Below are 26,236 nucleotides of genomic sequence, written 5' to 3'. Positions count from 1 at the left end.
GAGAGAGAGAGGAGAGAGGTTCCCTGCAGAGCAGGGAGCCCAACGTGGGCCTCAGTCCCAGGACCCTGAGATAATGACCAGATCTGAAGGCAGAGGCTTAGGCAACTGAGCCACCCAGGCACCCTTTTGAAGGCCCTTTTAAGAACCATGTAAGTAAGGGGTGCCTGGTGGCTCAGGTCATGATCCCAGGGTCCTGGGACCAAGCCCCGTGTCGGGCCCCCTGCTCAGTGGGAAGCCTGCTTCTCCCTCCCCCACTCTCCCTGTTTATATTCCCTCTCTCACTGTCTCTGTCAAATAAATAAAATCTAAAAAAAAAAAAAAAAAGAACCACATAAGTGTAAGCTGTATGTATGTATGTATGTTGGTATGTTTATGTGTGCTGAAATAAATACTGGCAGGTAAATAAAAAAGGTTAGGAAAGATACCAAGGTATGTGTGGGGGTGGAGGGATTAAGTAAGAGGTGATCACCTTTTGCTTTATATATTTCTGCACTATTTGTCAACAATTACTTCTTTTGTAATTGTTTAGATCAACAAAATTTTTAAATTTAAGAGATGTAGGGAGGGGGAGAGAGGGAGAGTGAGTGTCTCAAGCAAGCTCCATACCCAGCACAGAGCCTGATGTAGGGCTTGATCTCATGACTGTGAGATCATGACCTGATCCAAAATCAAGAGTCAGATGCTTAACTGACTGAACCACCCAGGAACCCTGGTCAACAAAATCTTTGAACCAATTTATATATTACAATGTGTCAGGACATCTAAAAATTCATACTTATCATGAAAAGCATTACATTACATCTAGTAGATCTACATTTGCTTAAAAAATTGTTTTCTATTATTTGCATGGTTTTAAAATTATAAATGTAATTCATATGTGGACAGAGAAGAAAAATTTACAATACACATGTGCTTTCAAACATACCTGGAAATCGACAGCTCTTTTATTTGCAAGGTCAGCCTTGTTTCCTGATAAAGCTATTACAATGTTAGGACTGGCTTGCCTCTGAAGTTCTTTAACCCAGTTTTTGGCTCTGGCAAAGGACTCCTGAGAAACAAAGAAACAGCTATTTGGCACATGCACAAAAAATGGTTAGGGAGCGCTTTTGTAACACAAGGCTTTGAAGACTCTTCAGTGTGGCTCTTGGAAAGAAATTCTTAGGACTATTATATTATTTGAGACACTTTAATCTCTCTTTTTTTAAAAATCAGCTCTTCTAACTCATAAAAGCTTTGGCAGAAATGTCATGACTGGCTATCAAAAAAAAAGATTTAAAAAAATCTTGAATCAAAATTCTGAATACCAAAAATGTATTTTCAAACTATTCTCATTGTTGGATACATTTTTACTTACCTCATTTGTGATATCATATACAACTATGGCTGCTTGTGCTCCTCTGTAGTACATTGGTGCTAGGCTATGGTATCGTTCTTGACCAGCTGTATCCCATATTTCAAACTTTACTGTTGTGTCATCAAGACACACAGTTTGGGTTAGAAAAGCAGCTGAAAGAAGAAAATGTCTGCAATAAGTTTATCATTCTTACCCTAATATTTTCATAATATAGAGAACACCTGGAAACATGATATTTGCATAGCACAGTTAGTAATGGCTTTAGATATCTGCAAGATCTGGGCCTCAAAGTTTGATACACATATATGTTTATGTAAGACTTTCATAGTAAAATCACAGATTCAAAGATTTTTCTACATTCTTAGAAGTTATTATAATAGTAAATAAGTTTAATAAGTTTAAATAAGTTTAATAAACATTTCTTAAATTGTTTTACACACTGTAAACTAAAAAAATTTAATTAAAAACAATTTAAAAAATATATATATAGATATATGGATATTTCTTGAAAAACTGCATGGAGGGGGGAGGACACACAGAGAAAGGATTGGCATACCTATATAACTATCACCTACACTGTCAACACAATGCCCCCTGCTCCATTCTCCTAGTATTTATTGGCATACTCTGGGAATTTAGTCCCACGCCTATAACACTAAATATTTTTTGTTATAATATTTTCCCCTCAAAACATAACACTTTTTTATAATTGTTATAATCTCAACCTAGACTTAATGTGTTAAATACACTCAGTTATTATCTCCTAGCTGTTTCAATCCTTGTACAGATTTTTTTGCATTTGTGCTTTTTCATTAGTTCTTTTCTCAGATTTTAACAAACCCAAGATCAAAAGGCACAAGCTCTACTGACTCAGCCAGCCCAACACCCCAAGAAAGTATTACTTTATAGTGATATTTTTGCTTTTAGGGTTAAGAAGTTGTCCAATCTTGCAAATTATGGTATCACTTATTCTCTGAACTGCTTGTTGACAATAGTATGAAGTAAAATGTCCACTATGATCCTCTTAGTTCTAAAAATAAACATCAAGAAAAACAATGTAATGGATATTTACAAAAAATGAAAATCTATCAATTTAATCAACGGACTTGGGGCGCCTGGGTGGCTCAGTGGGTTGGGCCGCTGCCTTCGGCTCAGGTCATGATCTCAGGGTCCTGGGATCAAGTCCCACATCGGGCTCTCTGCTCAGCAGGGAGCCTGCTTCCCTCTCTCTCTCTCTTTGCCTGCCTATCTGCCTACTTGTGATCTCTCTCTCTGTCAAATAAATAAATAAATAAATAAATCTTTAAAAAAAAAAATCAACGGACTTGAACTTTAAAATACCAACTGTTAGACTAAGTTTCTAAGTGTTGCTAGCTGCACTAAAAGATACTTGGGAACAAGACCTACAACATGTAGCCATTTTTAGCAGCACACTGACACCTTAGTTCTTTTCCTTTATTAACTTTGGTAGTTTACCTTCTGCTGCTCTATCATTCATCATGTTAGTATGCCCCTCCTTTTTACTTTTACTTTTTACTTTAGTTCAAGAGTGTGATGTTCAACTCATTCTCCCAAACTGGCATGGAATTAAAGTTATAAATTTTGTTTTTCTAAAACTCTGTCCTATCATGCAAGAGAATTTTGATCCATTTCTGTAAACTGTAGTTTATCTAGTGAAGTCAATATTTCATAAGCGATTCACTAGTTAATATCAAAACTGCTGAATAAGCCAAGTCTAATTAGATACTATTTTTTTTTTAAAGATTTTATTTATTTGAGAGAGAGCCAGTGAGAGAGAATGAAAGAGGAGAAGGCCAGAGGGAGAAGCAGATTCCCTGTGGAGCTGGGAGCACGATGTGGCACTCGATCCTTAGACTCTGGGATCCTGACCTGAGCTAAAGGCAGTTGCTTAACCAACTGAGCCACCCAGGCACCCTAATTAGATATCTTTTACATTAAATATAACATTTATTTTCCACATTATTTTTATCACCATGGTTGTTGGCTTTATATTAGCAACTATAACCTCAGTTTTGCAAACATCTTAATTGGAAATGTCTTTATTTTAAGCAGATTCTAATTAATAGTTCTGTGAATTCTCAGAAGTGGCTAGACATAATTAAAATGTATTTGAATTCATTGACCTTTTTAACATACAAAGTTAAGAAATATCCATTTTCTTAAATCCTGTATTTATGGTAAAGAATTCCAAAAAAGGACTATGTCACTTTTTCAGTCATGAAACGTTCTCCTGCAGAATCAAAAAAAAATTCTTAAACCCTTTAAATTAAACCTCTAAAACAGTACTTCTTCCACAAAATGAAAAGAAGGAAAAAATGGATCACAAAATAAGCCATTTCTCAAATACAGTTTGATGCACCTTAAAAAAAAAACCAAAAAACAACTGGATTACAATTTGCATTCAGACTTTGTTTTCTATGACCACAAAATACGCCAGTAGTAAAAACATTCATTTACACTTAAATAAATCAACCTTAGGTTCAGAAACATAACTACTAGTTATACTGCCTTAAAGGAAATATAATCTGATTCTCAAACACAAAAGATATCACAAAAGGTTACCAGTCTTTTTTTATAAATGTATATACAAAAATGACAAGTAAAATACAGGCAAAGAAATTTCAACAAATACATTAAAAGAACAACAGCTATGACCAAGTAAGATTCAGAAACACAAAGCTATCACACCAGCAGGATAAAAAAGAAAAACATGTATTTAAATAAATTACAAAAGAGCATCTGAGGCAATATCCATTCCTAATATACATGTAGGAATCTTCCTTAAAGTTTATCAAGTGTCCATTCTATCTGTAAGCCTGAAATTAGCATTTTGATGATAGTACAGCTCTTAAGCAGTCTAAATCTAGAAACAAGTAAGACTGTCCACTATCACCATTATTTTTCATTATTTCAAATATCCTTAGACAGATTTTTGAAAAGAGATATTATTTGTAAGAGGCAAGACTGACTAGAAAATGCAAAGGCATCAGCTAAAAAAATGCAGATAATGAGTTCTTTAAATTGACCAGAATAGATTAAAGTCAACATCCTTAAAACACACTGCAATAACCAGGTTTTAGGTGTTATGCTGGGAGAATGAATCCCAATCATATTAACAAAGAACAAGAATAATCAATTCACTCAACTCTTAGAAAGCATCCTTTATCACACCCTATTTTATAGCTACCACCTCTGTGCAATAAATATTTTCACAGTTTTTGTAATCGCTGATTTATATAATCTTTTTCTTCTAGACTGGGAGTTTCTTGAGAAATTGTTAGCTATTCTTCATGTGCCACATCTAATAAAAATCCCAGGTCATAAAACTATTCAAAACGTTCACTAAATGAAGTTCACAAAAGATATATGGCATTATTTTGGGGGTATCTTTGATAACATTTGAATAGACAGTTTCCAAATGGGAAAAAAAATAACATTTCTAAAGGCCTCTACTCAAATCATTATGTAACTAACACAATCTCAAACAAAATACCATCAAGATCTTTTTTAACTTGGTAATACCATAGTTTTGTTTCATATGGTATGATAAACAGAGCATAAGGTTGGAGGAGGAGAAAAGGACCAGTATTTAGCAGCCAGGGGAATGGGTCTTAGGGTACATAAAAAACACATTAAAACAATTAAAAGTGCTGTAGAACCACAAGAAATATTGTCTGTTGTGGGATAATCCAGTATTATTACTGACGCTATATACTGCAAGACCATCATGATTCCTTAAAGATCTCAAGTTTTCAAATACTTCCCCCATAAAAGTCAGTGCAGTATAGCTGACATCTTCAAATTCAATGCTTCTAAAATTATACTGCTAGTCATTTATAAGGTTATAAAAATAAATTCTGACACTCAAAATATAAACTACTACATCAATACTGTTTTAACATTAACCACCACAAACTTACCTGAATCTGCACAACCACTTTAATTTATCCAAAACGTCTATTTTCTGGCTAAGAACCACCACTTTCTTAGACCTCTTCATTTTCTCTTCACTTCATCACCAGCACTAGCAGTTGGTTTTCTTTTCGGGCCCATATTTCACAAAGAAACAGCTTTTATCACTTCGAGAGTTACTGTGTACGCGACGACAAGTAGAGAAAAACAAAGCTGCGTTGAGATGCGGGTGCTGGCCTGTCTAATAGGCTCCCTCTTTGAGCTACATGATCAGTTCGTATTGGAAAGGCTGGCAGCAAGCAAGTAACATTTCAGTCTCAGCAAAACTACAAATTAGCGAATCATAAACCTTGTAGTCAGCTGGTAATAGCTGAAACTGTAAATGTTAAATCTGCAAATACCAAAGGACTATAATGGGTAAGACCTTCATAAATAATAAGTAAGGAAGAGACACTGCAATACACTGGACCAGATAAAAAAATATACAAAAGGTTAACAACTAAGAAAAAAAAGCTTAACCTAACAACTAAAATGAGTCTACAAGAATTAAATAGAAGGGCTTAAAAGAGAAAAATCAAGAAACCAATACCACCCCAACTTCTTTTCGAATTTTATAAGAATACCTTATTAGAACTGACTATCCTATGAGACTATCAGTTTGATTACATAAAAAATTGAGACTGTGTTTGCAAACATGTATCATTACTCCAAACACAGGAGTGAAGACATTTTAGGAAAATTTCTACAGTGGATACTAAGAGATTAAATTTTAATATATAGAGAGCTCATATAAATCTTAAGAAAACTACAAAAGCATCAAGGATAAAAGTGTAAAGAAAATTTGCAACAGGAATAGAACATAAAAAGTCAACATCACTAGTAATAAAGAAAATCATCCCTAGAGCAAAAAGTTGAAAAGAAAAAGGCCATTTTTTTATGGGGCGCCTGGGTGGCTCAGTGGGTTAAAGCCTCTGCTTTTGGCTCAGGTCATGGTCCCAGGGTCCTGGGATCGAGCCCCACATCGGGCTCTCTGCTCAGGAGGGAACCTGCTTCTCGCCCCCCCGTACCCCTCTCTGCCTGCATCTCTGCCTACTTGTGATCTCTGTCAAATAAATAAAAATAAAATCTTAAAAAAAAAAGGCCATTTTTTACTTCCTATCTTAGCAAAAAGGAAAAAAAAAAGTGTGGCACAAATTCACATATTGCTGGTGACACTGTGTAGTTTTGAAAATAATTTTGCCAACATGTAGCAGAACTATGAAAATGTTCATACTTGTTAATCTAACATCTCATGGAATCTCCAAAAGATGGTACAGGGAGCAGGAGAGTAGGGAGAACAAATCTTTATGCTTAAAGAATTTTTGTATTTAACAATTAGAAGCAACCTAAGTGTATAAATAAAAAGATACTGGTGTCTTGGTAGGTATATTAAGTAGCAATTAAATAAAAAATGGTTATAAAATGACCTGTTTAATAGCCAAAAAGTAAAAAAGAAAAAAATTAATTAATTTAAAAAATACATAATTTCCTGATAGGCATATGGTACATCTATGTAAAATCATGACCAGAAAAGCACAAGAAGGGGGCACCTGAGTGGCTCAGTGGGTTAAAGTCTCTGCCTTCAGCTCAGGTCATGATCCCCAGGCCCTGGGATGGAGCCCCCCATCGGGCTTTCTGCTCAGCAGGGAGCCTGCTTCCCCCTCTATCTCTGCCTGCCTCTCTGCCTACTTGTGATCTCTATCAAATAAATAAATGAAATCTTTAAAAAAAAAAAGAAAAAATAAAAGCACAGTATTAAAAAAACAGTAGTGTCCTCATAGTAGGATCATGATCGAATGTTCTCCCTTATGTAATACTTCGAGAAGCAGTAGATTTGTGGCCTTTTAAAACTGAAAGGTAAGACTGTAATTGCCAGAGAAGAGCAGGGCCTTGGTTCAGTTTCTCAGAAGCAGATCATAAAATCCAAGTTAGAGAGACTGTTTGGAAGTGATTTACAGGAGAAACAAAGGTTTTTAGAGACAAGGAATTTAATAACTGAGTTCAGTGCATCTGGATCGAACTTCAAGATGAATAACCAATTAGGGAGAAGGATGGCAGGAACTGACAAAATAGCATCAAGAACCAGGTACCAAAATTATCAGGGTAGAAACTGGCTTTGGCAAATATCCACAGCAGTAATATAATACAATGGATTTTCTCAGATGAGCACTGACTTCATATAAAATTGTACAGAGGAAGGAAATATGGATATTCTAGAGCTGACAGCAGACAAAATAAAAAACTGCCCATTTTTACTTCCCATTAAAATCATATATGCATAGTGAAGAATACTCAAGTTGACTATGGCAGCAAAACCATGTATTCAGGAAAGAGTTACAGTTCAATTAATGTGAGAAAGAGAAGGGTGATAAATACTAATTGCATAGGATTCATTGTTAAAATTATCAATGAGCATCTGGTAAGAGATTAATATCTAGAATATGTAACAAAAATCCTACAACTCAGCAACATGAAACACCCACACAACACAATTAAAAATAAGCAAAGAAATTTAACAGACTTCTGTCCAAAGATATACAAATGAGCAAGAAGCAAAGATGCTTAACATCACTATCAGGAGAAAAATGAAAATTCCACAATGAGATACCACTTCACACCCATTAGGACAGCTATTAACACAAACAACAGAAATCAAGAGTTGGCAAGGATATGGAGAAACTGGAACCCTTGTGCACAGATGGGAATATAAAATAGTGTACTGCTAGGGAAAATGGTAGAGATTCTTGAAAAATATCAAACAGAATCACCATATGATGCAGCAATTACACTTCTGATATACATCCAAAAGAATGTTCAGAGCAGCACTGTAAGAGCCAGGAGGTGGAAGAAACCTAAGAATCCAAAATGAAGTATCAATGAAAGATAAGCAAATTGTGGTATTATACATGTGACAGATCATTATTTTGCCTTAAAAAGGAAATCCTGACACATGAGAACACGGATGAACCTTGATGACACGCTAAATGAAATAAGCCAATTACAGATAAATACTGTATAATTTCCCTTACAGGAGATTCCTAGAGCAGTGAAATTCATAGATGGAAAGTAGAAATGGTATTTGCTATGGACAGAAGTGGGGAAGAATAGTTAAGTTATTGTTTTATAAGTAGAGTTTCAGTTGGGGGAAGATGAAAAAGTTCTGAAAACAGGGAGTGTTGATGGCTATACAAGGTTAATGTACTTAATGTCACAGAACTGTACACTTAAAATTATGTTTAAACTGTAAATTTTATATTATGCATACTTTACAACAGAAATCATTTAGCAACATCTAAAGGTAACTTAGATGTTGCCAAATGAACTGCAACCTTGGAAAATATTAAAGGATACCTGACTATCCTAAGGGAATCCACTAACCAGGACATAAAGTAGTCACACCTCACCTGTCAAACATTACACTAGTATTTCTGATACTAAACTAATGCACATTTTAAAAAAATTAGTCTTAAGAGTTTGAGTTTAATTAATATTAAGTTTGTGCCCCAAACCCGAATACCCTAGAATGAACTGATAAAACCAGGATCTGAATCTTAAGGCTAAGAACATGTGCTTGCCCCACCAAGGGCCCAAACCTTTTAAAATCTTTACTCAATAGACTGGATTTACATGACAATGATGCATCAAATAATAACCTGGAAGCAGAATGATTGCATTACAAAGAGGAAAGGCAAAGAGATGGGAGAAAGGGGAGAGGCTGTTAGAAGTTATTAGGGGCGCCTGGGTGGGTCAGTGAGTTAAGGCCTCTGCCTTCGGCTCAGGTCATGATCCCACGGTCCTGGGATCGAGTCCCACATCGGGCTCTCTGCTCAGCAGGGAGCCTGCTTCCCACTCTCTCTGTCTCTGCCTGCCTCTCTGCCTACTTGTGATCTGTCTGTCAAATAAATAAATAAATAAATAAATGAAGTTATTAAATAGTATCAGAAAAATGCTCTCCAAAGAACAGAGAAAAAGTTAATAAAATTACCTTAGCTTTACAGGATATGCGTTTATGAGAGACTATTTTTTTATGAGACATTTTATCTGCGGACAATAGATATTTTATTAAATAGTTTAAATAATACTTTATTAAATTCCCATAAAATTCAAGGAAAAGATGACTTCTGATTTCTGATTCTGCATGTATGGAGCTTAGAAGTCACCACCCTATCCTAACATGCAAGAAGATGAGCAAACTGAAAAATCAACAACTCTTCTTAAATCTGTAAGAAAAGTGAGGTCACAGGGCAATCTATTGCTCCCAAAATTAGAAAAGTGGATATGGTAAGGACACACTTCAGATCAGAAGGCTGAGGAAAACCTGAACTGTAATAGACAAACTGCTGGAAATTAGTGTAGACAAATCAGTTAAAAACTCTAGAGGAAGCAAAAATAAACAATTCAGACTACATCAAACAAAAAAGCTTTTGTACTGCAAAGGAAATCATCAACAAAATGAAAAGGCAACCTACTGAATGCGAGCAAATATTTGCAAATGATATATTCAATGAGAGGTTAATATCCAAAATACATGAAGAACTCCTACAACTCAACACCCAAATAATCTGATTAAAAAATGGACAGAGGACCTAAATATGTTTAGAAGACATACAGATGGCTAAAGGACACATGAAAAGATGCTGGACATCACTAATCATCAGGGAAATGCAATTCAAAGCCACAATGAAATATCACCTCACACAGTCTGAATGGCTAGTTAAGAAACAATAACAAATGTTGGCGAGGATGTGGGGAAAGGACAATCCTAGTGCACTGTTGGTCATGCAGCGTTTGTGGTATAGTGGTGAGCATAGCTGCCTTCCTAGTGCACTGTTGTTGGGAATGTAAACTAGTACAGACACAGAAAACATTAAACATTAAAAAAAATTACAAATATTAAAAACAGTTAACACAGAATTCAGTAACCCCACCTCTGGGTATTTACCTAAAGAAAATGAAAATGCTTATTTGAAAAAGGGGAAAGCTTGTCCCCCGATCCCCACCCTTCTCTTTAGTGATATACCTTCTCAACTGTGTTCAAGAACCCAGCACTTAATGCTTCCTAAACAGAACTGCCCAGATCTTTAAAGGATCACTGGCCGTGAAAATGACTATACTTAGCAATAAACCTATCCACTAAGTCAGCTTAAAAGTGCTAATATATGAGAATTTTAGAACACAGGAATGGAAAAGGACAAGTTAAAGAAGGGATAAGAGGGGTGCCTGGGTGGCTCAGTTGGTTAAGCGTCTGCCTTTAATTCAGGTCATGGTCTCAGGGTCCTGGGATTGAGCCCCATGTCAGGCTCTCCACCCCCCGAATGGGGGCCAGTGCTCCCCCTACTCGTGCTCCTTCTGTCAAATAAATAAAATCTTTAAAAAAGAAAAAGAGCAAGCGAGTGAGCAAGAGAGAGAGAAGGGAGAAGAGGCAAGGAAGACTTTAACTCTCAAGAGTAACTGTTACAGGAACCTGCAATCCCAGAATACAATTATGTAAGCCGAGCAATGCCTTAAGAAACTGAAGTATCTCCAAGGGAGGAAGAAAGTAATGAGGAGACTGAAATCCTTTTGATCCCACCATCATTTGATAAAATTATTTTTGGTTCAGTAACCACATCTAGAAATCTTACAGAAATAAGTCCAGAGTGGAAAAAAATTCCCAGAAAATAGCCACTATTAGATGATTATCTGAAACAGCAAACAAAAATACAAACATTAAATGTCCAACAGTATGAGTACAGTTAAAGAATGTGAAATTACCAGTTACTAAAATAAATACGAATATAACACAGAGATATTGAGAAATTACCATTAATAAATGAAATGGTATATAATAGCATGACTATTAAAAATGAATTAAGACTATCATGAAGCTATAGTTAACAGAGAAAGGAAACACAATGGACTCTAAAAATACAAGATTCTTGATCTCGCTCATATTATGGGAAAAAGTACAATAAAAAATGCATAATAGTAAAATCTAAAAGTCCCTTGAGATAGTAAAATAGAGTAACAGACATTCTGTACATTGTTGTTGAAAGGCTGTCTGGAAAATTTTAGCAGAATTACAAATGTATGTAACCTTTGACAAACAAAGGCAATCAACTTCTAGAAATTCACATAATAGAAATACTTGGAATATATGAGAAATGACTATGAATTATTTACTGCATTTACTGTTAACAGCCAAAAATATAAAACAATGTACAAATCTAAAACTAAAGAACCGATTTAAATATACATTGATATGTAGCAATGAGATACTGCTACAGCCAAGATAAATGAAATGCCCTTCCTAAAATGATATGGATAGATCTTTGACAGATTGTGTTTTCCAAGATGGCTTCAACAACATTTCCTACACCACATTCTTCTTACATGACACCTACACTCCTTTGAACCTGTGTGAGCCTGTGACTAGAACATAATTGATGCTATCTATGTGACTTCTTGGGCTAGGTCATGATAGGTCACCCAGCTTCACCTGGTACTTTTTGGGACACTCATTCTCGAACCCAGCCATCATGCCGTGAGGAAACCCAAGCCAGGTGGCAAGGCCCACATGCAGGTGTTCTAGCTGAGGCCCCAACCAACAGCCAGCAGCTGCTGAGCCGATTCTAGCCCCAGCACTAACAGCAACCCATGAGAGATCAGAAAACCACGTACAAAGCCCACTCAACTCCCGGAACCATGAGAGAGAGAAAATGGTATTGCTCTAAATCATTAAGTTTTGTGGTCATTTTTTTCTGAGCAATAAATATCTAGGACAGTATTAAAGTAAAAAATATGATACAGTACAGTGGCCCTGATGTTTCAAATTCCACAGGATAGAGACTATATAGATTTAAAGTAATAGTATCCTCCCAAGGACATACAACGAAGTTACATTGTCTCTGGGGAAAAGAACTGAGTGGGGTAGGAGAATATAGCAGGGAGAGTTTTCAGTGTAGTATCATATAGCCATGGTAAGGTCCGTATGAAACTCATAAAAACACTGAAAAATGCTAAAGGTGTCCAATTATTATATAGAGACTTGAGTTCCATATCAACAGATTATCCTCTTCTGAGTCCAAAAGCACCTGCTATCTTCAACGATGGAAACCAGGAATAAGTGGTCCCTCATCCTGCTTCTACTTATTCTTCCACATCTATATTACCTTGGAAAGAGGGTGAATGCTGTTCATCAACACTTACTTCAAAATATTCTGTTGTATAAAAGTAGTAAAACATGAAGCATAATTCCTTATTTCCAAAATCCATTATGTGACTTCAGTAGTACTCTCTCTCATCTTGAGGAATTTAATAATTTGTTTACTAGAATTCGTATTTGTATCAAGATAGCCAATGATCAAAATCCCAAAACCTCTGGAATTATTCCTATTGCTTTTCTCACTTTTACACATTCTTATTCTCCTCCACTAAGAGGCCTGTCATAAAAAGCTCTATGATGACTCCAAATTATGTCATCCTATAATAAATTCAGTGTGCACCACAAAAATTGCATATAACATCAGATTATGGTATAAGACACAAAAGGGGAAAATAAACATTTTTTAACAACAAAACTTCCTGTTTATTTTTATCAAGTCAGAATTCTTATTCTATTAAAAGCAAATTTTAAAAAAGGTTCTCACCCCACCACACCCAATCATTATCCAGAAGAAGTATCATTTATGGGTCCCCGGTGTCTACAAAAGGTCAATTATCCACAAACCTTAAATGTTCAGAACAGAGTCAATAACAGAAAGGTAGCAAAAATAGACTGAATGCAGCCAAAATACAGGTCATAAAATCCAAGCATCAAAGCTTTTGAAAACTTAGATTTTTCCAGTATGTAACTGACAATACACTTCCTTTATATATACATATATGTCCTCTTTTGGAATATATGTAATAAATAAAACAGGAAGGCCAACTGGTAATTTAGGCTTAATTTACATAGTTGTATGTGGGGCACCTGGGTGGCTCAGTCTTAAAGCTCTGCCTTTGTTTGGCTGAGGTCATGATCCCAGGGTCCTGGGATCTAGCCCCACATCAGGCTTCCCTGCTCAGTGGGAAGCCTGCTCCTCCCTCTCCCACTCCTCCTGCTTATATTCCCTCTCTTGCTGTCTTTGTGTGTCAAATAAATAAATTCTTTAAAATAAACAAATAAATAAATAGTGGTATGTAATACCATTTTTCATTCCTTATGTGTACTCAATCTGTCTCCCATCCCAAACCATAAGGTCATCTTTAACTTCTAGTACTTAGCACAGTGTTAGGAGCTTGGTAAATTTATTGAGTAAATGAATTTTAAAGAAGTTTCACAATCTTACTTCCCAGGATGTGACAGAATAAAAGCAGTAAATTAGTCAATCAATAGAGGCTGTTCACTATAGGTAGAACTGGCAAAAATCCTAACAGCTTTGGGCACTTCAGGAGCATCAGAGGACAATAAATGAATTAAGTAAGATGGGACAAAAACTTTAGAAAGTTAACTCTAGAAGGATCCTTATTTAGTTCAACCCTCTCATTTTACAAACAGGCCTCAGATAAGTGTTCATAGAAGGGTACCAGGATTAGAAACAAGCTTACAGACTCCTTACAGACTGACAGCAATATTTAGTAGTCACACGTAACACTTTAAACTAGGATACTGGAGAATAACATGTTTAGACTATTAAAAATTCATTTTTTAGGGCATAACTGGTACAAACTGATATAAAGTAGCAAATCTCTACCAACTTCTCCGAGTAATACAACTTATCTCAAACACTGACTGAATACACACTTTCTAAAAGTAAACACTATCATGCATAAGGATATTCTTCCACTTGAAACCAATGATTAACTTTGACAACTTTAATTCTCACTGTTAGAAAGAACAACGAACACTTCAAGCACTGTTTTCCTCACCAATCAAAGACCATATGCTAATGGTCTATCTCTCGGTTTTCTGTTCTTTCTGAAAAGTATTTTAAATTGAGGTGAGCCTGGGTGGCGTCCAGGCTCAAGAGTCCAAAACTCTTGCTTTCTGCTCAGGTAATGACTTTAGGGTTGTGAGATCAAGTTCCACATAGGGCTCCACGCTTAAGATTAAGATTCTCTCTCCTTTTCCCTCTGCACCACCCCCTTACTTGTACATGCTCTTAAAAAAAAAAAAAAAAGGCACTTTTAATTGAGAGCAATGTGTGGATGAAAAAAGATAAAGGTAATAAATGCACAGATTACAATACAGGTCCTCCTGGACTCGTGATGGGGTTATTCCCAATAAACCCATCATCAAGTTGAAAATATGGTAAAAGTAAAAAATACACCTAACCTACCTTAGTTTAAATGTGCTCAGAACACTTATGTTAACTTACAGTTGGGCAAAATCATCTAACACAAAGACTATTTTATAACACAGTATTGAATATCTCATGTAATTTTTTGAATACTGTACTAAATATGAAAAATGAAATGGCTGTTACCGGTACAGAATGGTTGTTTCAGTTATTTACCCTGTGATCACGTGGCTGACTGGGAGTTAGGACTCCCTGCTACTGCCAAGCATCACAAGAGTATTATATTGAATATTGCCAGCCTGGAAGAGAATCAAAATTCAAAGTATAGTTTCTACTGTCTGTATTGCTTTCATACCATCATGAAGTTGAAAAATCTTAAGTAGAACCACTGTGAACTGGGGATCATCTATATACAGACTGGTTTTTCTGAAGGCAAACAAGTGAAGGGCAACAGAAAGCTTACTACTACAGGAAGAACATGACTTACTCAGATTCAAATTTTCTGGCTAGGCTTTCTTTCCCAGTTTAGGAAGCAAGTTCAATATCTGAATACATTTAGTATTCTATTTAACAGTGTAATTTCTCCCTCTGAGAAAATTTCCACAAATAACTTAGTTCGTGTGGGTGGCCTGCATTTAGTGTAATATACATGACTAACCACTTTTGTGAAAACCAATAAATGGAGGGGGAAAATTAGTAAGACTTTACCATGCAGAATTTTAAGAAACTTAGTTGTAAATGCTTATACTATCTACTTGGATGAATCTGCAAAAACTTCATTTTTTGAAGGCTCAAATTTAATGCAAGTGTTTGCTTATAAGGTTTTTAAAATCTTGGGTTAAGCATCTGCCTTCAGCTCAGGTCATGATTCCAGGGTTCTGGGATCAAGTCCTACTTTGGGCTCCTCGCTCAGCAGGGAGCCTTCTTCCTCTGGTTGCAGTTCGTTCCCCCTGCTTGTGCTCACAAGCCCTCTGACAAAGAAAAACCTCTAAAAAAAACTCTTACTTGTTCCTATAATTTTTTTTTTAAAGGATTTTATTTATTTGACAGAGAGAGACACAGCAAGAGAGGGGAACACAAGCAGGCCAAGTGGGAGAGGGAGAAGCAGGCTTCCTGTGGAGCTGGGAGCCCGATGCGGGACTCTATCCCAGGACCCTGAGATCATGACCTGAGCTGAAGGCAGACGCTTAAGGACTAAGCCACCCAGGCGCCCCTGTTCCTATAATTTTTACACTTGATCTTAGCCAAAAGGCCGAGAAGTGATTGTTCCTATAATTTTTAATGAGAAGGTTTGTCTTCCAATAAAAGAAAATCTAAACGTAAAGTTTTTTTAACATTGTCAAATCCTAAATCAAATACTATGCACTCCATGGAATAGTTATGATTCCAAAATAAATGTCATGTTTTGACAACAGAGCAGTGACAAAAATGACTCAGCAAAAAGTAATGGTGGTGATGGTAGTGGTAGTAGCTAACATTTAATAAGCATTTTACTCTATGCTAGGCACAGTAGCCAAGAAATTTGTATGTACTTTCATTTAATCCTCACCGAAACCTTTTCAAGTTAGGTACCATTATTTTCTTTTCTGTAAGAGTAAAATAAGGCTGAGTATGAGTTGCCTAAGAGTATGTGCCATGTACTGGAACTACAGTTAAAAAGGCACTTGTTTCTCTAACTTAGGGTATAATCAGTCCTTGATTACTTGTGACACTAAGGGGGAACAGCATTGGTACAGATAACTGAAAACTACAGATACTCTAAGTTCCTTAGGAGAGGCAAGGCAGAGCAACCTAGATGGGACAGAGAAGGGGCCATATTCTCTTAAAGGGCCCAACAGGTTAACAGATTTGTGGGAAAGGGTTTCATACAAACAGATACAAATAATATATGATGTAACCGGACAAAATACTTGTTATCTTCAAACTGGAGCAGTTGGATCAACAACTTATTTTTAGAAATCCTACCCAAACTACAGTTCAAAAAAAAAAGGAAAGCAATTATTCCAAGAACCTCAGTGTAAAAGTAATATTGACTACTCAGAACACAAAAGCAGTGATTCTCAAACTTCAGCACATATCAGAATCACCTGGAAGACCTGTTAAAATGTAAGATTACTGATTCCACTTCAGGGTTTTGATTCAATATAGGATATAGGAATTTGCACTTTTAACAAATTCTCAGGTAATGCAGATGCTCCTGGAACAGGGAACTTCTGAGAACCACTGCTCTAAATCAAAGTTCAAAAATTACAGTACCTGCAAAGGGAATGCTGTTAATGTTCTCATGTATAGTTCTATAACCTAAACCATGTGTCTTCCATTCCTCTGATGACACTGCCTACAAAATTAAACTGTGGTATAAAACATTTATCTTTCAAAAGAAAAAAAGAGTTGAATGACTATGTCTTATTTCACTGCATACCCTAATGCTGCTCTTACACCAAAGATCTATCTACTTGTTTATAAATAATACTTAAATGTGTTTAAAAACAAATTCTGGTTCTTTTTTTTTGACAAGAGTAACTCACTTGAAATCTGTAAAGTCTTTAACTACTCAAGGTGTTAACTGAAAGATGGCCAGCCCTATCCAGCATATATTAAGTGAGGCAATACTAAGCCTTCAGATGAGAAAGCAGGAAGGAAGACAACCACCTGAGCCTTAATATTCCTTGCTAACCTTCTGGGCTTGTCTTAATAAGAACAAAAAATGTCACGCAGACTTTAAACCCCTATAAATAAGCTAGAACTCCCCGAAGTGTTAAACCCATCACCTAATGACCTAACCTCATTGTGAGTGTTACAGGATCAAGGGGCAATTGTATGTGAAATTGTGAGACAACATGGATTCTTAAGTCAAACTTCCATGTTTACGAAGAATCACATAAACTACCCTGATATTCTTGATGAATTTAAGGTTCTAGAATACACAAATTAAAGAGTACAGCATATGATTCCCACTGTAAAACACAATCAGAAGAAAATTTTAATTGAGCTCTTCAGACCATAATGACTATTACCAGATATAAACAATCAAAAAATAAAGCACAGATAAAATACAAAACACTTGGCCAGGTTCATTTGTTAGCTAAGTCTTATCACACATCAGCCAAAACAAAAATACATATTTCTTACAAGTTATAGACCTGTGGTATTCATCATCAAATAGCTCAAAACTTGAAATCCTTAAGTAGACTACTACTATAGTTCCTAAGGGTGAACAGCTGTTAGCAAACAGCATAAAAGAACAGCACTCACTATAAAACATTAAATCACTGTCTTACACCTTAATCTTACACAATGTTTTATGTCAGTAATGTCTCAAAACCAAACGAAACAGTGGTACTCACAGCTATAATCACAGTGGCACTTCATACCTCCTAAAGATACTACTATGGAGCCAAGGTAGTTAGAAAGTGTCCAACAACCACTGACACAGAAATATGGATATAAATTCCTCATACAGTTGGTTTTAAAAGCAAGATTTGATCTGTACAAGTAGAAAATATTAAGGAAGCTTTACATGTAGGAACAAGAAACCTGAAAAACTCATTACTGAAATGTAAATAATCTAATTTGTATTCAACGGAAATGCAGACTATATATATGCATACACACATATCAGAAAATATGTGTACTTATGACTTATTGATACAGGGTTAAATTTTTCTTGGAAACGTCCTGCTTGAAATGTCAATTAGGAAAAAATACATTTGGATGCTCATAATATCAAAAAAAAAAAAAGATTCTAGTCTTAAGCTTCTGAGGCTCCTGCAGTTTCCCAGGAATTAAGTTCTTTACTATAGTACTTCAGTGTTTTTGTTATTTTGGTATGTATTGTGAAAAGGGGGAGGGTGGCATTTATCAATTCTATCTGGCCCATGTATTTATAGCCTCAAACTCATATGTACTTTGGGAAATGCTGCCACTGACAACCACTTGAGAAGTGTTATTACCTTGATATAGTATTTCATTACTAAACCAGATGTGTGTGTGTCTACACGTGCATAAATGTATGTGTGTATATATATACACACACACACAAATCTATTAACAAAGAAACCACCAAGAATGTATAACATATTATTCATTAGATTTCTAACTCAAAAGCTCCATATCATGGACCACATTTTTGATGCTCATTATAAAAACACAAAACACTAGGGGCACCTGGGTAGCTCAGTCGGTTGAGCAGCCAACTCGATTTCAGCTCAGGTCATGATCTCAGGGTCCTGGGACTGAGCCCTGTGATGGGCCCCATAATAGGCTCCATACTCAGCAGGGAGTTTGCTTGAGGATTCTATCCTTCTCCCTCTGCCCCTACTCACTCCCACCACTGTGTACACACACTCTCTCTCTCTCAATAAATCAATCTTGAAAAAAAAAACACAACAAACTAAAACATGTAACACTGTGTAACTTGATAGATGTACAAACAAGAGATTGACAATCACCACCACACTTCTCTGAGTCTACTGAAGTGGAAACATCACCTATGTATTATACTTCCTGTATACAGGGAAAGACCAGAAGGTAGTATAGTTTTATAAACTATTTTATTGGAAGGGTCTGAACTATGAACAAGATCCTCAAGTGTATCTGAGAACATACACTAAATGCAGGACATAAAGTTACACTTCTGAAAGATCCGAAGTTGCTATGTGTCAGTATCAGTCTTACGTATTTCAAGTTTGACTTTTTATATGTATGACATTAAAATATATTATGTATACCCTTAAAAATATAGTACTGCTTAATTATATACCCCTTGCAAAATACTGTGATCTTAAAACTGTGTTTCCTCTGGTTTTACCCAATTCAAAAGCTTCATTTGACAGATGAAACGGGACGCTTGGAAAAGGCTGTTCTGGGGATGCCTGGGTGACTCAGTTGGTTAAGCCACTGCCTTCAGCTTGGATTATGATCCTGGAGTCCTGGAATCGAGACCTGCATCAGGCTCCCAGCTCCGCGGGGAGTCTGCTTTCCCCCCTCATCCTCTCACTCTCACTCTATCAAATAAATAAATAAAATCTTAAAAATAAAAAAAAAAGGAAAAGGTTGTTTTGCCCCACTGCTATGTAGTTGTGAATTTGATTAAATTCAATTATCAAATTTCCTATCTTCTATGCATAACACTGCACTATTAGCTGTTACCCTTCTCCTGCCTCTTACCTTCCCCTCATTTCAGCTCTACCACAACCACTGTATTCAGTGCACTCTACCTCTTAACCCTTCTTTCGTCTTTCTCTCCAGGTCCCATTTCCCTTTTTTGTCCCTCTTCGTTGATCACTGACTTTTTCTCTTCCTTTACACTAGGAGCATTCTTAAACAAGTTTAATAAAATTTAATTAATTTTACTAATCAGTGTAATTTACAAATAGTCCAGTTATTTAGAATTAGAATTTTAAGGTTAACTTTCATTATTTACTTTTACTATTTTCTTACTCATTCTAAAGCACTAAAACGTGTATTAATTTGAAGAAGCCTCTAATCACTATCAAGGAACAGTATCATATCAAATCTAAATACTCAGGATATTGACTCTCTTCATGCTTGCATCTGTATTCCAGCTTATATACAACCATCTTGGGGACAACCAGGAAATCAAAATGTAGGAAGATACTATCTAAACAAAAATCAAGGTAAGTTTTAAAGCTTGAAGTCTGCTGAACAGTTTTCTTCACTATGCAACCTATTTAGGTATTCATCATCAAAGAACTAGAACCGCAAAATTTTTGCCAATGTATAATTCAATTAAATGAAGGGAAAAAAGAAAATCTCACCCCCTATGGTACTCTCTTGAAATTCATGAAATTGGCCCTTCACAAAACGAAGCACTAGGCTTGATTTCCCAACAGCAGACTCTCCCAGAAGTACTAGTTTGAACTGGCATATTTTATTTCCAGTATTTGGCCCGTTGGGTCTTGTTGCTCCTCGATTAGCCATGTCCAAATTTGAAAGAAGTCCCTAATTTCAGTCTCTTAAATGAACTTCCAGGATGCAAGGTGTCAATTTTTTTCTTTCTAGATGTAGAGAAACCTGTAAAGAAAAATTAAATACACAAATCAGAAAACAAAACAAAATCTAATGTTAATCACTTCAGCAAATTTTGCCTGTACCATATTATCGCATGATAATCTTAACATCAACATGACATTGAATGTCATTTAAATTCACTATCTTTGTAATAATATAAAGGTATGAAATTTAAGCCTAAAATCCTGCTGTAATTTTCAGAATTAAAAAAAAATTCTATAGCTAATCTTTATTAAAGACTTAACTTTGTGCCAGGTAGTTAAGTACTTAACATAGTCACTCAACAATCCTATAGATACTACAACCCTTAAAAATGAGGAAACAGGCACAGAGAGGTTCAGTAACTTGATTGAGGTCACACAGTTACTGTGACAGAGTTGTGACAAAGCCATAAAAGAGCTGCGTTTCAAACTCAGTCAACCTGAGGTGATTCAAGAGTTTAGGTTCTAGAGCCAGACAGGTTGGACTAGAATAGTTTTAGGGAAAATGAAGTTCATAAATGGAAAGTTCTTACAAAAGATCCTAGAACACAGTTAAGAGCTCAATAAATGTTGGCTATTATTATGGGAAGGCCCCTGTAAAATTATACATTTTTTTTTGTTTAACTAATGGTAAATTGGAGCAACAAGTATTATAAGGCTCTCAGGTTTGTGTGTCCAGTGGCTAAAATACTTAAAATTGTTTCCTCATGTGCTCAAGTACATTATACATGGAAATGTTAACAGAGATCCTCTATGTGGTAATCTTATTAGTGTCTTACTTTGTTACGCTATTCTGTAGTCTGGGCCTAACAATTAAATATGTCACTATTTTCTTTTTAACACATCTAGAAAAACCTAGCCTAAATGGCAACTTCTCTTATCATCTAAGGCTAATTTTCAATCTCAAAGGAATAAGGGAACATTATTCCAATCTACTTACAAATCACAATGTGATTTGTGAATGGTTTCCTCCCATCTTTAGTTACAATCTGATCATGTGCTCCTTAAACCTGATGATTCCTTCCTTAAAATAACTGTTATAATTCATTTAGGTACCTCACGTAAGAAATTTGCCTTCCCCATGAAATGAGTTTAGATAAAAATCCCTTTGGACAATGAATTCATTAATAAATATCCAAGTGTTCTTACGTTGGAGACAATAAAATCACCACTGACTTACCTAAACGGCAGCTCTGCAGAGTCCTTTTAGTAACGCATACCGAACTATTCACACGTGAAATGATATGTTTGAGATGCTTCCAAACAGTAGGGATGTAAATAAAACATGACTGGCCACAAAATAATTTAAATTGGCGATGGGTTCATTTTACTCTTCTCCCTATTTCTATATATTTAAAAATTTTTCTGTAATAAAAAATGCTCCGGGGCACCTGGGTGGCTCAGCCATTAAGCTGCTGCCTTCTGCTCAGGTCGTGATCCCAGGGTCCTGGGATCAGGTCATGATCCAAGGGTCCTGGAATCGAGCCCCCGCATCGGGCTCCTTGTTCAGCAGGAAGTCTGCTTCTCCCTCTCCCACTCCCCCTGCTTGTGTTCCCTCTCTCGTTGTTCACGCTGTCAAATAAATAAATAAAATCTTTAAAAAAAGATTAAAAAATTTTTAAAAATGCTCCGATCCTCACATTGACACCCCCCACCCCCCTCACTAAAACATACCAGATTTGGGATCTAATCCTGGCTGGCTATACCAAAGTCTCCATTTCCATAATACCTAAGTTACATATCTACTGGAGAATTAGATGACAGAATCAATCAATCTACCTATCTATTCATCCAATACAGGGGCCAACACATAAAAGGGACTGAAAATTGGCAATTAAAGTGGCCCTCTGATGAAATAATGACCAAATAGCAACAGAATATCACGCAGAATGAACACGTACCAACACACCGTCAGATATTTCAATGCCAACAGAAACACCTCCCAATTGTCTCACTACCTCCAAAACAGCAAATTCAAATACTTGTCAAGGACAACATGCTCTCAATTTCCATGGTCCAAAATTTCAGGAAAAACATGACATTCCCATAAAAAAATTATGATTTTAGCTTTGCCTTCTAAGGGTTAAAGCTGTTGGACTATAACTCCCTCCAACGCTCTCTAGCAGGAAACAAATGTAACTATAAAAGATACAGTTAGCCTAACATTAAGGTTAAAAATCACACGCATTCACTTGTATTCACTACTGTTTTGTTTTTGCAAAACAAAAATTTTGCATAAAATGCTTCTTAAATCTTTTGAAAATTAAGTGGTAGTCTATAAAGGTCTCTAGGTGTTCTTTAATGAAAATAGTATTAACAACAGCAGCTAACATTTACCGCACATTTATGTGCCAACCACTATTACATGAATTTTGCTTACAGCAACCCTATAAACTCGTATTATCCCAATTTTACATTAAAAATAAAGTTTCTGAGCCCTCCTGAATTATCATAGTGCTGTACACGTGTTTTCTTTTTTTTTTTTCTAACTGGTTATGACACTGACAAAAAACAAAATTTGTGAATTATGACGTTCATAGCGTACAGTCTAAAAGTCTCGGGAGGGTAACCAGCGTCTAAGGGAAGAGAACAACGGGACAGGTTTAATAAGGTCTCTCTCTACCCACTGTGCGTGCTCAGCGGCCTAGTTGTCTTGAGTTCTTTAAAGTTGCGGTTCATCACCTTTCATAGATGAGACAGCCCCTAAGCAGACTATGTTGATGAGCCTCCTCCTCCCTCCATTACCGGTCTTTGGAAGTCGAAGGTAGGCGGAGCTCCCCAAATTCACACCTGCTGTAGGCCCCAGTTCCTCCTTGGAGGGCACCTGAGTAACTGATACCAAACTCCGGATGGCCCGAACAAGCAGGACCCGCCAGGCCCCCTGGCCATCTTTCCCATCCTGCTTCCCCCACCCTGGCCTGGCTTCGGCTGGGACCACCCCCTCCAGGACTGCCAGGACAGGGGCCAGACGGAACCGCGGCCTCCAGCACTCTTTCACGGCGCCATCTTGAGAAGGGAAGAGGGTGACACCCGTCGTTCCCTCAGTCAGTCCGCAAATCCCGATCCCCAGAGCTCTTTGAGGAATGAATCACCGGGGCCGGCAGGACGAGATGCCCAGCTCGACAGCTCTCGTCCAGGGCACAGGGGCCAGGTGAAGAAGAATGGGCGGGAGACACAGTGCCGGCAGGGCCGCGGACAGACTGAGAACAGCGCATAACCTGGGGTCCCGGCTGGCTCTTGGCAAGGGAGGGAAGGTCTGGTTACCTGAGACCGCAGCACGCGGAGCCGCGGGGCTGAAGCCTCCCGGCAGCAAGTCCTAGGCGTAGCCCGAGAAGAGGCTGAGGCTGTGGCGGTGGCTTAGACGGTGGCGGCGCGTCTCCTCCTCAGGCCGCTCCCCTCAGACTGGACCGTGCGGGGATCGTGCCGTGGTGCCGCCCCCGTCCGGCTCCGTCTCCGCCTCTCTCCGCTCCGCCTTCCTCTTTCCTTTCTCCTCCTTCACCGCCGCCGGCGCTCGAGTTCCGACTAATTCTTCCTCCTCCTCCCTCCTCTGCCTCCTCCCCTCAGGCTAGCCGCCGGCTCCGTCGTGAACCAAAACACAAACACTCAAGTCCCAGCGCGGGAGCCACTTCCGCCGCTCGGCGTCGGCCTCGCCGCCACGTCGCTGCACGTAGCGAGCTACGCCCCTTCGTCACTTCCGCGGTAGCCAGCCCCACCTCTCCGTCCGCTCCCCCGCCCCTTGTCAAAGCCCTCTCAGCTGGGGCTGGTCTCAGGGGCCAGCTGGGACGTGTCATGTGACCTCTGCGTTCAACCCGGGGCGAGCCAGCCTGCTTCTTCCATCCCACGTCCCTGGCAAGCGCGGCCCCGCCCTTGCAGGCGCCATTGTCATCTGGGTGGCGGTCCTCGGCTCCCGGCGGTAGGGGGTGGGGGAATTCTTTTACGGCCTTGATTTTGGGGAAGCTCGAGAGCAGGGGTTTGTTGCTCCCTGCCCGTGTGGGGCGGAGAAATTCCTTTTGTGAATGTGAGCTCACAGTCCCAATTAACCCTACCCTGCAGCACCCCAACTGTGTTAACACGGCTAGGGGGCTTTTTGGGGAAGACTTTTCTAGCCTGAGAGAGCCTCCCCAGCCCTCCGAACGTGTCCTGAGGGGAAGCCTGGGTCGTAAAGGTATTTACTCCTGCGAAGAGGATTAAAACCTCCCCATACCAAAAGTCTCTAGGCGAGAAAATCTTAAAATAATAAGCTTTTATTGCTTTTATTCAGTTTACCTGTTTGTGGTGGTGGTGGGGGAGAAAATCTTAAAATAATAGCTTGCTTTTATTAAGGATTTTCCTTTGCGAGTTATCCTATTTTACTATTACACTACAAGGTCTCATTCAAATGAATATCTGAGACTAATTGCCTTCCTACATTAGAGTATTAGCTCCCCAAGTGGTCCTCAACACTGTCTAGCACAATGCCTGGCAGCTGGGAGTCTCTAGTTATGGTTGTGTAATTAATGAGTGAGGCGTGCCTGTTTTAAAGGTAAAGAATTTGAAGCAAAGAGATGGTGTAACTTGTCCAAAATCACCACCGGTAGTGAAATTGTATTCTAACCTGCAAGCTGGCTCCTGAGTTCTTACGCAGGATTCCAATTAAAACAAAAACAAAAACAAAAAACCAAAACCTCAAAACACTATCCTCCGCTGCAGATCTACATAACACATTCTTCTTTGGTTAAATTTCATACAGTAGTTTCTGGCCAGGTATCTGAAACAAAACAAAATAATTCGTTTTGTAATTTGGTAGAATGTTAAATTGACTTTCTTTCAGGATAAGGGCTACTTTACAGTTTTGCATGTATAGCCCTGTTTTGAGAACATCAACATTGTCTAGGATGTATGCATGGGGTAAGATATCCTGGGGATTCTCTGTCAACATTATGTAACGAAGATGATTTGAACCCTTGAACAGCCAGTCTTCTAGATCAACTCCCCAATTACTAACCAGAAGAGCATAATGTGTCATACCTAAGTGGTATCTGTGGCATTTTATCCTCAAGAGCTTGTTCCAGTGCAATGTGTTAGTCATGTTAGTACCTCTTGGACCATCCAAGGAAGAATCAGGAAATAGGCTGTCACATCAGTTGTGGCATGTTAACACTATATCCCAAACCAAACCTATTCCAGCCCAAACCTCCTTCTGCTTAGTTGACTGGTATTAACAGGCTTTCAGTCACCTGGACTTGAAAGGGGAAAATTATCTTCCCTCTTCCCACTTTCCTTCATAAACCATTGTCCATTCTAATACCCAAAATTCTCTAATCCCCAAATCTGCCATCTAATCCCAACACCTGTGATCTAATCCTAGCATCATGGTAGTATTCATATAAACTGAATTAATGCATAGTCCCCTCTTTTCAATCATTTTTTGCATTTCAGCCAGTAACTCTCCTCAAAAATGTTCAATGATGTCTCACTTGCAAAACAGAGTCCAAAGTTCTTCTCTAGGCCCAATCCACATTTCTATCATTCTATTTCTATAGTTTCCCTCTCCCCAAACTCTTGCTTTGTGCCCTAATCATACCAGTATACCCAGTGTTCCCAGAATGTTGCCTGTGTGTTCTCATCTTGGCATATTTAATCACTTTATTCTCTCC

General features: G+C 37.7%; 1 protein-coding gene across 1 annotated transcript in view; it reads right to left on the bottom strand.

Moving 5' to 3' along the window:
• RAB5A (RAB5A, member RAS oncogene family) overlaps positions 1-24,263 on the bottom strand; it is a 30,003-nt gene extending 5,740 nt beyond the window's left edge. The window contains exons 1-4 of the mRNA XM_080828876.1: positions 23,865-24,263; positions 20,367-20,622; positions 1,355-1,506; positions 926-1,048 (exon numbers count right to left, since the gene is read on the bottom strand). Of these exons, the coding sequence (XP_080685002.1) occupies positions 926-1,048; positions 1,355-1,506; positions 20,367-20,529 (438 nt within the window). The 5' untranslated portion in view covers positions 20,530-20,622; positions 23,865-24,263. The remainder of the gene's footprint in view (positions 1-925; positions 1,049-1,354; positions 1,507-20,366; positions 20,623-23,864) is intronic.
• Between the last annotated feature and the right edge of the window lie 1,973 nt (positions 24,264-26,236).

The sequence above is a fragment of the Martes martes genome, assembly GCF_963455335.1.
Source record: "Martes martes genome assembly, chromosome: 1".
NCBI lineage: Eukaryota > Metazoa > Chordata > Mammalia > Carnivora > Mustelidae > Martes > Martes martes.
The sequence above is the reverse complement of the archived record's forward strand: the minus strand, read 5'-3'. Positions and strand labels throughout refer to the sequence as shown.